The sequence below is a fragment of the Buceros rhinoceros genome, unplaced genomic scaffold (assembly GCF_000710305.1).
Source record: "Buceros rhinoceros silvestris isolate BGI_N320 unplaced genomic scaffold, ASM71030v1 scaffold47488, whole genome shotgun sequence".
NCBI lineage: Eukaryota > Metazoa > Chordata > Aves > Bucerotiformes > Bucerotidae > Buceros > Buceros rhinoceros.
This window is the reverse complement of record NW_010428311.1, coordinates 6,197-22,886: the sequence shown is the minus strand read 5'-3', so window position 1 is coordinate 22,886 and position 16,690 is coordinate 6,197. Positions and strand designations below refer to the sequence as shown.

At 37.3% G+C, this 16,690-nt stretch overlaps 1 protein-coding gene across 1 annotated transcript in view; it reads right to left on the bottom strand.

Annotated features, from left to right (window-relative positions):
• Positions 1-214: 214 nt before the first annotated feature.
• The window catches only part of LOC104498782 (homer protein homolog 1-like), a gene marked incomplete at its 5' end in the record, with an annotated part of 19,906 nt that continues 3,430 nt past the window's right edge, over positions 215-16,690 (bottom strand). Inside the window, 3 exons of the mRNA XM_010142201.1 lie at positions 215-391; positions 8,023-8,115; positions 12,626-12,757. Coding sequence (XP_010140503.1) covers positions 215-391; positions 8,023-8,115; positions 12,626-12,757 — 402 coding nt within the window. The remainder of the gene's footprint in view (positions 392-8,022; positions 8,116-12,625; positions 12,758-16,690) is intronic.

The following is a 16,690-nucleotide window of genomic DNA, read 5'->3' as shown; positions in this document are numbered from 1 at the left end:
CCAGTGTTCAAGGGCTCGCATTAAGTTGGTTAAACTATAAAGTAATGTTCCCCCAAATCTTATTCCAAGGGATTTTCTCAGATGCGTTTTTTTTCTTTAACGAAGATTATATTGCAAATCTGAAAGCCAGTCCAGTTTTGGGGGGGAGCTGGCTTTGGATTTTTTTTCCACGCAGTATGGGAGAAGGTCCCTTTAACAAGAAAGAAGACAGGTATCACTTAATCAGGATGTGGGAATGGAATCTGTACCTATGGGTAAATGGCAAAGCATTCTGGGTTGGTTCAGCCCTTGGTTCTGAGTTCTGCGTCACTTCCGGAGTCGCTCTCTCGTCATCTGTCCCGTTAATACTTTCTGGCGTTAAAGGAGACTGAATATCCCCACCAGCTGATTCCTTAAATAAAACAAACAACACATTAAAATTACAAACTGACCTGCTCAGGAAGGCTGTGTACATATTAGCACTAACGTGAATTCTCAGAGATACACAAATTTCAGGTAATGTTAATGTTAGGCTCAGATTTCCGGCATCCCTAGCGGTCTTATTTCATCATGTAAATTTAATTTAGAAGTGTATTACCGTAAGATTCACATTTTCTTGTACAAAACACAACTAACCCATGAATTATTTGCAAGTATCTAGCCTTCTGCTTATCACGGGAGGCTATATTGGTATTACATGCAGCCCTCATCCTGCTACACAGTGGGTGACTATTGACAGCCAGGATTCTTGTCTCTTACTTTAACACAATGAAACAAACAATTCTGGTATTCGTTTCAAAATCTAGCTTTCATATTGTTTATTAACCAAAGGGAACTGTGGAAGGGCCACTGGCAGTGCATTCACGGTTTCCCCTATAAGCCACCTCTAAAGAGCCCTTGTTCAGCGAGTCCTTGCATAACTTCCGTAGGCACACTAGCTCAGACTAGCTCTTGCTGGTCATGGTATTACCTGGGAAGAAGAATACTCCAGCTAGACCCAGGCAGCTTCTGCTGCCTCTGTGTAAGTGGATGCCTGAAAATTTAATGGCTGCCTCCCAGCAGAAGGCACTGGTGCGGATTTAATTACCCTTTGTCACATCAACATGTACATTTGTATTTTGGCGAACGAACACCATTTGCTAATTTCCAGTCATTACAAAGTACTTCTTTCTTACAGAAAAGAGAGTACACACTCTTGTAGCCCACATCCTAATGTTCTAAGTTAGAACATCATAGGCTTTTCAGTCCCTGATGTGGTTTAATCTTCTTTCCTATCATATTCTTTTTCAAATAATGATTTTTGCTGGAGATAATCTAGGTAGTTCAACTCAATTTTAAAATGTCTCAGTAGGCTTTTAGTAATAAAGTGGTAACATTTAATACTAAGATAGAAGAGTTCCATGAAAAGTTCAATGAACGTCATGGAGGAGTGTCTGTACAGCAGAGGACTGGTTGAATTGAAATAATTCCAAAAGCTAAACACCTCCTATGGCCACACAGGCTTCTACCACCTGCACAGGGAGCAGATAAGAGTGCTAGTTAATGTTACTAAACTGAAGCACAAGCACAGTCTCAGGAAGCCCAGCAGCTCCTCTTCCCAGCAATTTGACACTCTGCATAGGAAGCTGAAGAACAGCAATTTCAGAAGGAATTGCGAAGTATCTGAAGATGGTCATGATCTTGCAAGATCAGGGTTTAATGTTGAGCCTCCACTAGTAGTTTACAAGTAATCTTCAACTAGTATTATAAGAACAAGGCTTTCTGAAAGCCAGCACTGAATTTGGTCCTCCATCTGTAGGAAATGCTGTCCTTAACTTTGAGACTTAACTGGATGGAAAAACTCAGTTCTTTTAAAGAAAGGAAGATCTGACTCTCATCATCACCTTTCACATCCTTCTGGTGTCCCTTAAACAAAAATATTGTTGCTCAACATTTTCATTGCACTTTAAATTACATTAACTACATTTGCAGCACAACAATTGTCAAAATTTTTGCTTTTATTCTGCCATATTTCTCACATAGTGAGAGATACGTATCATTCTACCGCTTGAATTAGTGGGTGATGCAGCATGTCAATAATGACTTCAAGTTCTTTAATATCTAGCATTCATCAAGTTACACAATGCACATGCACCAAGGTTTCCATTCTGCGCCATCTTAGTAAATTCTCCCTGATTAAATAGCAAAAATAATTAGCTTACAATGATTTAATTCCACTGTTATTTAAATACAAACTTTTATAGTATAAATGTGATTTTTTATATAATATGAATGCAAACTGTTACCTACTTTTAAGAAGAATCTTGTTATTTTATATTCAAAGCTATTATCTTCAGTGGTAACAATAGAATTCAAAATAAATCTTGATTTTTAAGGAACAATTTTATTGGGCTGCAACTGAATTGAAATTAAGTGTGAAAGGAGAGCAGAGTTGGCAAGATAATCAGGCAAATTATTTTTACACATTAATTATTTTATACAAATTAAATGGTTCTGTCTATTACTATCCTCTGATTTGATAAACATTAAATGAATGCTATGAAAATGACATTAAATGGAAGTCTTTGTGGACCCAGGAGTTTCTCTTTTATTTCTTCCTCTTTGCAAACTACACTAGATATTAAAAAAAAAAAAAAAAAATCACAACCTACAAAATCTGGGCGGATTGTATCTTTAACCTAAATTTCCCTCAACACCATTATCAGAACCTACTTACTAAAATGTTTTAAGTGTGAATGCATAGAAAGTATTTCAGTAGAAGAAGAACAAACGTGCAAGTTCCACCTAGGCTTATTTTTCAGCAAAGAACTTTCACAGACTTCTAATGTGAATGAAATTCAAGTAACAAAGATTACAGCAGACAACCATCACAGGCTATGTGAAGGTCTACTGCCTGTAAATTCATGAGGGGATGATTTCGTACGTACAAAAGAAGTATCATATTCTAGTTTGTATTTTTTCCACTAATAATACAGATTAATTAGTGCTCACACACACTCAGAACTACCCCTGCCTGATAAATAACTTATTTGCAGCCAACTATTATGAAGCTGGCTATGAATAAAGCAACAGAAGAAGCCACTTAGAGTAAACAAAATTTTTACAAATGTTTATAAATAGTATGTTTCCATTTTATATCAATTAAAGAATTCTAGAAACATTTCTGTGAGAAATTCATATGTAATGGAGGTTTTATTCCACAGCAGTACAGTTTCGCACACCCACTTCAGACTTTACAGAACTGGGGAAGAAATTATGGTCAGCTTAAAATGAGTTTTTCACTGTTCCCTTCTAGCTGGGAAAGCAGGTTAACTTGGTTCTAATATTCAACTGTATAGACACTATATGGAGAAAACAGTGCATAAATTGAAAATGACAACTCTTCCTGTAAATTGATGATGTATTTTAACGCCTGGTATTTCCCACTCATGACAGCTACGAAAAGGTATTTCACACATTTGAGAAGAAAGGATTAACAGCTCTCCTGTGCCATAAAACCACTATGGTATCATACCTAGACTTCTGGAGGATATTCAACGTTAAAGTCATTCACCAGTCCTGGACTTACACATGGATGAGGATTAGTATTCTTCTACCTGACAAGCCAATGTGAGAGTTTGATCCTGGTTTATTTTGCTATTTAAGAGCTCATCAGAGATCAGCACTGTCTAAAGGAGCTCTGGCCCTTCTAATCAGTATGCAGGACTCCAGTGATGCCAGCCAGTATAAAAATGACAGTGCCTACAGTATATAAACTAAATATAACAGAGGGGAATTCATCAAAAGATGTCTTAAATTTAAAAAATCTTTTAAACAAAATGCATGCATTTACAAAAGTCTTTGAAGTAAAACAAGCAGACTTCACAGCACATATCAAGCCACCTTTTTAATGGTGACTAAATAGGGAACAGACGAAAAAGAGGAGCAGGCGGTTCTAAAATCATGAACAATTCCAGCTTGGTTTTTTTGTAAAGTATTATACTGCTTCCTCATTTCTTCATACACTTCTGTGGCATTGCTCTTCTTCATAGTGCTTCTGTGTTCAATACTGATGGGCAATGGTATAAGTCTGCCAGCTACTGCTTCAGATGTCTTAACACGCATGAAAGGTTTGTTCCAGCACAGAAACTGACATAACGTCCCACAAAGTTATTTTCTTCCACAACCTTTAAAGCCAATTTTGTACTTCTACAAAGAAAAAGCCAACAGATAAGCCATGAACCTTTTCCCAAACCCAACCTATTCCTTGCACTAAAAAATGGCTCAGAATCACAGACAAGACTATTTTCAGTAAATTATTCACCACAAAATTTCAGAAATTAATAGAAATTACCAGGGTCAAAAAAAATATCTGAGAACAGATTCTTGCTTAAAGAAAAAGAACTGAAGTTCAGACTCCAGCAAGACTGATGGGGTGAGACTGCAAACTGCACAAAGTGCTCTATTTGGTTCTGTACTTGAACCTAATTAAGGTTAGTTTAAAAAAGAAAGAAAAGGGGGACACACACAGTTTTCAGGCTATCGCTTCAGGCAGCTCAGTGTACTTCAGAACAAACTGTTGCTCCTTCAGCTGACAGGCAAGCTTGTAACTCAAAACAGACCATGGGTGGCTTGTCATTGTATGATCTGTAAGTTCATGATGTGAGCAAAATAATCTCCCATATTAAAAGATGAGTCTGGGAAATAGGAGATGGCACATGAGGGGAGTCATTATTTTAGTTTTCTATAAACAAGGTAAGAGAGTTGCAAAGCTTTATTACCTAAGGCTGAGTTAAAGGGACACTGGGTTGGGTTCCTGTGTACATAGGTGGCCTTAGAAGTACCAAACGAGACAACTTCTTTCTAGACCAAAGCCTCCAGACATACCAGATATAGACAAAGTGTGTAGTATTATATGAATCCATCTTAATACAGATGGGTTGAAAGTACAAGTTCCCTGACACAGAAACAATGCTGTCCTCTTCATCTGAGGAAAGCACCGTGCACTTGTTGGGACTTAACTAAGCAGCATCTCTCTCATAATTTGTCAGTCCATGCCACTGTCTTTCTCTGGAAAAGTTCTTTTTACAGCCAAGAAAAACAGTGATTTTATGTATTGTCTGATATTCTGAGAAATTAAAGCAAAGCCTGCTGGTAAATAGAAGAAGAACAGGCACTATTAAAGAAACAGTAAGAAGGCAGAGTTTAAAATTAGCAACAATATAGCTTAGGGGGAAAGGAACTCCTGCTATTAAGTAACTGCAAATGGAGTTCTGTATTGTATTCATGCTACGGTTTCACACACACATACACAAAAAAAAGTGCCAAAAAATACTTGCCATCAGATGAAATGCTATATCCAAAAAATACTCAACACAGAAGTACTCCTTCCTGGCCTCTGAGGCTCTTTTCTATTGGAAATATGGAGCCAGAGAGTACCAACGCTGTGCTAAAGCTTGTAACACCTTAGAGAAGCAGCCTATCTTCAGCGGACTTCAGAGAAGATTATTCTTAGGTATTAACATGGCTAACTCCGGTAAGTATTTGAGCTACATTCTGTTTCTGAGATATTTCTTCTGTTATCTCTTGTTTTCTACTTCTCCTTAGTTTCACAAGTTTTTGCAGAACATTCAGAATTGAAGCTTGCACATACCAGTAGTATTTGCACAGTTAGATAACAGCAAATGCCTTGTGCAGGGTTTTGTTACCCTACCTGCAGAGATATTTTAATAAAGATTCTATCTGTAGGGACATACTGAATGCAGAAAAAAGCACATGTACTTTTCTCTTCTAGAACCGCAAGCAAAGAGAGTGGACAATGTACCATATCTGGTACACTTATAGCTAACTGGGTTACTGTGACAGAACTCACTACTCACACACTACCTCTCAATGCCTTTTCTGTCAAAGCTTCCTGAGAAAAAGCCACATTCCTGTGAAGTCTTGACTGGTCACTGAAAATTTCTCACTCCTGTTTTACTCTCCCTCTCTGCCACGGGTCACCATGCAAAAGGGAAAGAAGACCTGTAAAAAGTTTGTGAAAGGCAACACTTCAATTATTTGCCTTGCAGCCACTTTTTGGCAGAGGATCAAAATGACAGCAAGTGCTCCTTCAAATGTCTCTAAGGTCCCACCTTCCCTCCCCATTACCAAGGGCCCATCTTCCTTCCAGTCATAAATCTCTTTGAATGAGCCCCAGCACCATGGAAGTGCTGCAGTTTGCTAGGAAGCCATCTCTTCTCATCTGCTCCAGACTCCAAAGTCCCCAGTTCAACTCCCCTCTCTTTGGGGAAGTAATGAGAAGCATTAAGTATGTGAAGATTACTATTCTGATGTGTCAGCACTTGCACTAACTGTATCTTTCAGAATAATACACTAACTTATCAACACAGCAAAAAGCCCAGAGATTAAAAGTAAGGCCTGAATATTAAATTATTCCTAAGTGTGCAGTAATTAAATTGCAGCTCTCAAAGTGCATTACAGAGTGGCTCAAGGTAACATTTCTGTGACCACCTACAGTATAAAATGTTAGGTTTCAAGTATAAAAGGAAATCTATACAGGAAAATGAACAATATTAACAGTTCATATAGTTTAAGAGAAAGCTTTAACCCTAGCAGCAGCTAGACAAAAGCATCTTGCCTCTGAGTGAGTAGTTCCAATTTATGTCCAAACCAAATAAGTCACTCCATTCAACAGTGTCAGTCCAGACTATTAATCAACATGCCAAAAGAGAAGTAGAGTAACTGTTTTGCCTATAATATCAAGTAACTAGAGGCCTGGCTGAAGCACTTCACTGTTTCTAAAGCCAAGTGTATATTAGGTTATAACACTGAAATATTTACTTCCATTATCTCTGTGTTTATTTACGGAATTTAGCTGCAATTCAGAGATAGTCAGGAAAACTAATAAAAAAAGACTGCCTTGTTTTCGTCCTGTTACAGTAGAGCAAACAGTTTCCCATTAATAGCAAAACCCAACCTAGCACTTGGGCAAAATGCCTTCTGGGAAAACAGGAGATTGGTTCACTGCGTATATTTTTGTGGTTTTCACTGACTTCTCTTGGAAGGACACCAGATGTAGCTTTCCTGTGACAATAAAACTATTCATAACAGCATGTTGCAAACTGCCTGCCATCCTTGTTCCATGAGAGATCAGGAGCACATTACCGTGCAAAGCACCCAAGAGATCCACTGATTCAATAAATGAAGACTCCCCAGAAAAACAGACTAAGCTGTGTTAACCCTACTCACCCAGGAACACCTACTGTAGTTTTAAAGCTGCTCCATCCTCCAAGAGAAGGAATTACCTTTGTCTTCACTACTGCTTGAACCAAATAGCTATACACAGAGCCAGAAACACTGGGGCGGGGAGGGGATGGAGGGCCACAAAAGCCTCATACAATTTTTTTTTTTTTTTGAAATCTGAAGTACTTGTTTTCAAGTAAATTATTTTTAGGCATGACTAATGTAAATGTGACTACATTCATTTATCCTCCTGTTAGGCCTATATTAACCCAGCTCATGTTTTGAGATATCTTCCATAAACTCTTCTGCATCATGGCTAACTGTGATAAAACTCCTGAACCAGCACGTGAATCTGTCATCTTCCTTCAACACATTTCACAAGTGAATAATACAGTAGGAAATAACTGAAAGTAGTTTGCTGTTTTAACTCTGATTTTGGTTGTAATGATTCTTCTATAAAAGTCCTTTACCGTGCACTGCCTGAACTTTCATAGCTACAATAAGAAAAAACATAAAAGGTGTTTACTATAGATTTACTTACATAACAGCTCCCCATACTTACTCATTTTCTGGGGAAAGATCAAAGAAAGAAATGGGAATAAACAAAAGGCCAATTTTATTTTAAACTAAGTCCCTTTGACACTTCCATAGTGGATGTTAAATGTATTCTTAGACTTCTTGACATTTCTAGCTGAGCGTTGAGAGGATTCAGGTTAACTGGGAAGTACCTCATTCATTTATAATAAACGTGTGTGAAATACAATACAGAAAGTAGCACAGATACAAAGTACTAGGCTTGAATCAGACAGTAAGACTCACTTGAGAAGGTGTACTTGTTAGCTCCATCTTTTCCTGGGATTTTTCCTTTGCTAGTCGTGCAGCTTCTTTGAATTCCTGAAATTTTTCAGCAAACTGAAAGTACGTATGTTTAAAAAAAAGAGGAAAAAGAGAAAGAGTAGGCGTGAAGTAGTACATTATATGCAGAACAGAATGCTGTACTTAACATTTTACAAAGTCAAATTCTGTCAGTAGATTTTTTTAGTTTTCTCCTTATTAGACACTAATTTCAGTGAGTTACACAGCAATAACAGAGTTACACAGTACCTTTCAGTACTTTTCACTGTTTACATGTCAGGAAAATTATGATGCAATGAAGTTTGATCTGTTGATGGTAGTGTTAAAAATCCTCACCTCAGTAATGCCTAATACTAGTGACAAGCCACCTTACACAGCTGCTTTCAGATTTTGGTTCTACTCTCCTCTTGAAAACAAATGATCTTGTTTTGAAGTCCACTGTGATCACTATTAGCGTAAAGCGTTCAAGGGGTCTCATTCTTTCATGTCTGAAACAATATTTATTTCTTCCTAAATTTTAACAGCATTTTTAACTTCAAGAGTTAATTAGGAAAGCAGTAGTGGGAATATTGAGTCAAGTTCACTTCTTGATTGTTCATTGACATTAATTGAGTTAAAGAACAAATTCGTTGAACTAAATACTTGCATATACTGAACACTAAGTTCAAGAACTGTGCATTGAAAATAGCTACCAGAACGATTTAGAAACACATGCACCGTTAAACTCGAGAGATTAAATAAATGCAAGAATAGGGCCTGGTTTCTCTGGCTAGAGAAAATTCTGGCTTCATAGATCTCAGCTTGACGCTACACTAATTGGTATAGTAGCCAAGTGTTTGTTTTTGTTTCCTACTGCTCTTACAGAGAACATTATCATATTATGATCACCTTAAGTCTGAAATCATTCTGTAAAATCGCTGGAAGATTCACCAACAGCTTCTAAATCTCTCCAGCACAATAAATTATTTTGCATGTATTTAGAGGGTATGAAACACTACTCTTTGTGTGACAATCTCCACAACTCTTTTCAATCTGAACTTCACTTTCTAAGCAAGACCTAAAAATCCTTTTGTCTTTCAACTTATCCTGGTAGGCTATTAGTATTTGAGGAAATACCACTTCTCTCCACTTTTATCCTATATTTTAATTGTCAGGTTATTTAAAAGCATACATTTCCTCAATATAGGACGAGACAAAAGATACCACCCTGAAAGTCAAAAAATATCTCAGAACAGATGATAAAACTGGCAACAGATCATCGGGAGTAGATAACAGTTATTTAACACTTGCAGATAGACTTCAAAATCTGATAGGTAACCTACTCTTTAAACCACCTTTAAGACCAGAGGATTGGGAAATGGAAAACATGATGCTGAGATTTAGAATAAATGGCTGCAAACATACAGGGCAGTATGATCTTCTGTATTACACTGGTAGAAACTGTAAAATAAAATACAATAGGCAGATGAATAGGTAACACTCCAAGAAAGAGCCAGCAAGGCTAATGCAGTGGAAAATTTCACAAATTTACTAGAATTCCTTGGGATAATCAGGTGATGGTTAATACCAACCTCTTGATAAAATTCCTGAATAATAAAGATGCGATCTCATGGTATTAGAGGAAAGTTTATCTGGAGGATCAATATTTTAGGGAAAAGATGAAAAAATACACAGGGAGGCTACAAAAGATTCTTACAAGTATCTGTAGCGGCACTTTCACCATTTAGCAAATTCTCTAATTCAAAGGAAGAAGACAGCAAAACCTGAAAGGGACTATTTCTTTTCATACATCAGGATACTGTCAAAAGTACAGACATATTCTGAGTGAGAAAGCTGTCTCAGTATTTTCTGAATATTGTGGGATGTTCTGTTTCTCCTACTGTAGCAGGAAGAGGGACTCTGCTAGCAATTCCTGATCTTGTGAAAGGAATACTCAACTTTCCTTAGTCATCTTCCATACTTCATACTGACTTCTGATGGAACAATCTTGAAGTGAAATTGTATCTAACATGTTGAGAAAAGGTCTACTAAAGATAAAGAAATGTTTAATTTTCTTACACACTATTTGTGAAGTTGATGAGAGTGCCATTATTCTTCTATCGGTTAGTCTCAGTATCTGATAGATACTCTCAGAATTGACTAATTCTCAGTCACAATAATGGTACAGAAGAGGTTACCGCTATTGCACTCTACCCTAGTAATTATTTTAGGAGGACAAAGGCACATGAACCATAAACAAATAGACCAAAAGTCAAACATTTACTATAAGATAAACAGTCAATAGTCTGAGAATGAAGAGTTTGTTCTATCTGCTCTGATTATTTGCTTCATTAACCTGTTGAAATCAGTCACAGATTAGACCAAGTTTGTTGCAGTTCAGGTTGCCTTCTGCTCCCTGGAAGCTGAAATACTTCACTGGGCCCAGAGACACTACTGCAAAACAAATTACATACAAGAGGGCTGTTCATTTAAGGAATTCGATAAATCAAATAGAGAAGAAGTTCCAGAATCAATTTTTAAGGCAAATTCTAGAAGTAACCTGTTTCTGAACAAATCCCTTAATACAGTTTGTTAGACCTACTACTGCTAATATCCAGTAGCACCTTTAAGCCCTAAAATTATTTTTCAAGTCCTACAAATGCTACATGTATCAAAGAGTACTCTGGTGAACTTGATATCAATGCCAGTGCACACAAGTGAAGTTAGGAGTCTGAGGAAAAACAAGACAAGGAAGAGAATATGTGATTTCTTTAAAGTTACACAGCAGACCCAATTTAGCTTTTCCAATTCCAAGACCAATATATCTGCCAACTCAAGTCACTGAATGGACTCCAATCTAAAGAAAAGCTTCCTTTCCCCCATCCAGTATGTTTCTTCATTTGAAAATAACACAAAAAGCTTTACCTTTATGAATTTTAGTAGCAAGGATCATAAATTTCAACTCATATGAGTTGAAACATACTTAACGAAGTATCTACTATACCTTTTCAGATTAGTTTTTCAATAGCAATATAAAGTTTAAGGCAAAAGACATACTTAAAAGTCTTAGGCATCTGTTTGAAGGCAGTGAAAGAATGAGATTGTAACAACTGGCATTAAGAAGGCGTAAGTACCACATGAGGAGATCAAGGCAAGAGACCACAAGGCAAGAGTCAAGGACAGTACAGAGAGAGAACTCAAAATATCTTCACTGGTAAGAATAACCGAGTGTTTAAAGTCAGGCAAACACAGAATCTGCATGACTACAGGAATTGCAAAGAAGCATTCTATGATTAAGGAAAACAATCTAATCAATGAGAGGGGTAAACTAAATTAGCACTTACGCTAAATCCACTGAAATATTAAGAAAAGTTCTTACCACGTTGGTAAGCAAGTGTCCCTAAGACAAAACACACCAATTTAAGTGACAAATTTTCCAAATTCACTGAAGCAATGATAGGTGCACAAATGCACATGCAATATTAGCATCATCAGAACTTCCTGTGTTTGCATTGCTTCACAGAAATGAAAGCGATGTGATTGTAAGAGGAAGAAATCTTGCAAGTGTAACACTTGTCCAAGTAAAGCAGATGCACTGGTTCTCATTTTAATGGTTTTCTAGCAGGCCCATGCTTATCCTGGAAAGCATGGATAGTGACAGCTTCTTTCTCAAAAGGGATGGTATGTTTTGGGTTTTTTTTAATAACAAGTCAATCATTATTCCTTACTTATACACATACTATACATTCCTTTTATTGCACTTGGGTTTCCAGATCTTTTGTATACTTCAAAGATGAAAATTCTCTGCTTAATGTAGAGATATGTTCTTCAACTGAACTGAAATTCCTTATCTGGAAAAAAATGACACTGGTTTGTACAGCATCTTGCACTCAGCTACCACTAGCAGTAAGTACAGAAGTAGTAGAAAGGGTGCTCAGAAGAACTCTACCATCGGACTGAGAAACAGAGGTCACTCCGTGTCTTGTGCAGGAGGGGAGTACACTTTATTACAAGCAGACCAGAAAAAAACCCTCACATACAGCCCAGAATTTTTTTAGTTAATATTTCAACTTCCGTATTTTAACAGGAAAATGCAGTTTTCTTTTACGCTGAATACAATTCCTGCTAGCTTTACTTTAAGCCTGCAGGCATTGAAATATCTGTAATTTGATACACTACATAGCAGAAAAGTGAATGTGACTTAAAAGACAAAAATGCATCTGAAGATTACTAACATTTTTTTTGCTAGGAGATCTAAACAGAACAAATACTAAATAGTTTACCCCTTTAAATTCTGTAATGAAAAACTGTAATGGAACAACAAATTCAAAAAAGAGAAAAACCCAACAAATAACTAGAAAGTGTTAACAACATATACTGTGATAGGCTAAATCTCCCTCCTTTCCTCCCTTGGTTAAAAGAAATTTTGCAAGTATACACTTTGTCTTTTTACATTATAAAGAACATTTTTTCATAAATTATCTTTAAATCACAACAGTAGTGAGCACTGAGTCAAAATACAACAAGCAGAAATTAAATACTCTTAAGCCACTTGACTAGCTCAATAGTTGCCACCGGTCATACTCACTTTTGAAAGGTGATGTTCAGATGAAAATCCCAAGCCATAGACTGTATTCGCCCTGCTGTCTGCCCACTGGCCAAACTTCTGGGATGTTTTAGTAAATGTCATGTTGGGGGTGATAGTGCTATTTATTATTGCCTGAAAAAAAGTAAAAGTTGTAAAAAAAGGGGGGTTGTGGTTTTGATTTTTTTTAAAGACAGCTCATAATTCAAAACGCCAAAATTGTAGTCAAGTATCTGTGTACACTGAGTGAGACGCACGCTAGGAAGAAGGGAACAGTTTTCTAATTCAAACATAGCTAAAATTATAGAAGCATATTTTCTCGTATGTACTGTAAAAGGAGCAAAAGCTGTGTGGGGCACCTGTTCACAACTGCAAGCAATCATTCTACGGTTCTATGATTTAGTAATTAGCAAGTCTAAACAAAGTCCTTTAAAGCATCTGCATAGGCTAATGAAATCAGAATAGAGGAACTAGCAAAGTCCTTTTTTGTCTCACAGCTGTATTTCACTGTCCTCTAAGGCAATGCCTTTGAAGCTCCACTGTTAAGGTTCCTCCCACCCCAGTAGCAATTCTCACACGCAACAACACAAAAAGTATAATTTTATTTTAGGTTTCTGTATTACAAGAATCTCCTTCTCCTTCATACACACACAAGCATGCCTAACAGTGAGAGAGTTTTATACTAACTGCATAGGAAGAGCTACTCTTAGAATAATTTTTCTTCAGCAGTTCTGGTTAAAAACAGGATGGAAGAAACATACCCTTGAGCACACAACTGCTAATGTAAACAAAAAAATGTAATTAAGCTGATACGCTGGTTCCACTAAAAGCAACTAAATGTGATTTCCATCACATTAAAGTTTGTCTAACATCTCTGATGTGGAACTGTCCAGGTGACTTAAAGTTTATGTCAGGATAGTCTTACAGTGACACCAATGAGGTGCATTTAACTGAAAAACTGATGGCTAGTACAGTTTTCAGCCAGCCAACGTGAACCAGAAAGACTAACCATGAATCCAAAGATATGTGTATTTGAAGTAAAACGCAGGCACGCTTTCTCATCTGTTTGGCATTACTAAGAGCTTCAGTCATATTTCTTAAATAACTCACAGCCTTTTTCAAGAATCACTGGTGCTCTGTAACACACACGCGTGAAAGAGGACAACCTTAAAACTTCCCAGAAAACAGTACACGCTGTGAGCAGAACAATTCAGCAAGAATCTTTCTTATATGCCAGTTACTGTGCTGGTCAGGTTATTGTCAGTATCTGTCCTACCGCAATTGTCTTACAGTACCAAGTCCGGAATCTTTTGAACATCAGTGTGCGTGTTTCCTGCTGCCACAAAACCATAACCCTGCCTTACCTCTGGCAGGTTAAAGACAGTGATTACTGAAGAATCCTAGAGCAGCAACAAAATCCACAGGGTCCAAACCATCTTCTCTATCGTAATTAACAAAATCTTTTATTCTTCGAATAGCAGAAACTGTACCGATGCGTAGAGAATAACAGTATTTTCTCAGGATGGTGACAGCAAGAAAATTCAATGTAAGACAGACCAAGTACTGCTCTTCCAAGTTTGAGATCTTCTAGCAGTCAGTAACAGTCCATACTACCTGTGGGAGATCGCTACTCACTTTAATAGTCACCCAGAAGGCTATGGAGTTTACTTAGCACCCTTTGCTTTTGATGAGATTTGGAACATAGTAACTATCAACACAAAATTTTCTCTGAATTCTACAGGGCAATTCTGAAAAATTTACAGCTGAAGGGCCAGCTAACCCTCAAACAAGTCTCGCGCTCATATGGCGATTCTCAGATGAAGCGATGGAAAGTACTGCAAGAAAGTTCAGAAGAACACATTGTATCACAATATACAAGTAAAGATACTGCAGCACAGATGAATTTAACAATGGCATCTTCTGCAGTGGCTCTAGCAGCTCCATTATACCTTCATTAAATCAGAAGAGCAAATCTGGATGTAGCTGAGGATATTAAACAGGCAGTTATCGCTAATAACCTCTGCCTCAAAATGCAAGTTTTGGCTACCATTGTGAACAACTCCTGGAAAATTCTGGAATGCCTGAAAGCTTACATTTGAACCAACAAGCCTCATCAAGACAAGGACAGGATTTGCCGTGTGAAAAGAGGGTGGAGAACCATTTCCAGCATTAACTGTCCACAAGATGTCTCCTCAGATTTTCATATATGAGAAGATGGTCAGTGGAGTCACTGGTAATTCAAACATCATTCCTCCTTTTTAAGGCATAAGGTTTAGAACACAAATAAAGCCAGCAGGCTTGCACTTAGACTATGGCCTCAAATTGACCTCATAAAAAACAGCTGTCTATGACATATAGGACAGAAGGGATAATGTGAGACAGGGCGGGGGACTTCTTGGAAAGAAGGTGCTGTGGAGCTCTTTTTTTCTTGAATGCTTCTTGTCTTGTGCACTGTTACGTGTTTAGAAGCCCACAACAGAGCTCTGCAAGTTCACTTAATGCTCAGTCTCTCTTGCTGTGGAAGCTGTCAAAAGCAACACGTTTGAAATTAAATATCCCAGGGACAGTGCAGGAAAGAGTCTTCCTTCCAACTCAAGCTCTAGCTATATTGTGTAGCTTGCTTAAGCCCTAGTTCCATCAATTGCTTCATTAATTTGAATTTACATCACACATTTCAGAGCATGCGTATGTCATGGAGGTAATGTCCTCAAAGCTGAAGACTCTGGGGACAGGGACTTGGGACTTTCAAGCAACAGGCAGTTTTAAAGCCTACAGGACTGGCATTTGCTGCAGTAACAGTGGCATATCTGGTTTCAAATTAACCAGCGGAAAACCTTGGAGGAACCAACCAGTTTTCAGCTGACACTGCTCATTGTTTCAGCTGACCATGCAGCTGACTGCACAAGAGTGAACCCAGAACAGACTGTCTGAACCAGAACGGGGTATCTCTTTTGACAGTATTCTGCATTTAGGCTGGATTAAAGTGACTTCCAATTTTCCTCCTTGCAAGGAAGAGAAAGCTTTAAAAAATACTTTTATAGAGAAAGAGTTGCTGTGATTCTTCCCTTTGTTTTCCAGAAGAAAAAAATAAGGAGGCTTCACGACAGTAGACAGTATTAGTCCAAAGACAGCAAGTTTTTCATTGGGAAGACTACATTCAGATCCTAGTGATCCAGAAAAGACTTCTTTCATTAGATTTACCAATTTTACAAGGAAATCAAGGCTTTCAATCCTCTCTGAATTAAAAACATTAACATGCTAGAGCTCTACAGTGCTAAATTAATTATGCTTCTATAAAGTGCTAGCTAGAGTGTACTACAGAAGATACACTCTATGTCGGCTACTTATGAAAATACTAGATAGGAATACTTTGTACCTTTGGCTTAAAAAATTATTTATTTTTTAAATTAGAGTTTATATTTAAACGAGTCTTGTCTACTCAAATAGGTACTGCTTTAACAGCTCTCCTCTACTGTAGTTACCAGCATAACGAGTGTCAAATATTTCATCGACTTTTAAGAATGTTGTTAGTATAAATGTACAAGAATATCTTAAAACCAGAACAGAGTCAATCTGACAGGTAGACATTTAGCTTGTGAAGAAAACTGATTTTGTTGGAATAATAAAATAGCTTTCATGTTTTCCTTTCATATTAGTTCAGCTATGAGAAAATAGGGCATGTGTTTTAGCTGTTCCTTTTACTGACTGCAAATCCAACAGCTGCAAGATATACAACAGTGGACAAATACTATTTTATCTAGTGCTCAAAATTGATAGCAATAATAATTAAGACACACAGCATTTCTTAACTTCTTCAAAGGAAGAACACTGGAGACCCTTACAGGCCTTACTTAAAACCTGTATTTGGCATTAAACAGGTTATCACTTTAACGTGTGACTACTGGATTTTACAACAGTTATTAAAATGTAAATATCATCTATTGCAGTAACACTGACAGGAGACTTGACTGAGAAATAATATACAAGGCTCATGGAACAGACAGACTGGGAAACTACTCTTTTCCAGAGTCTTCTCCTGTTTTCGATGAGCACAAATTATTAGTTTTC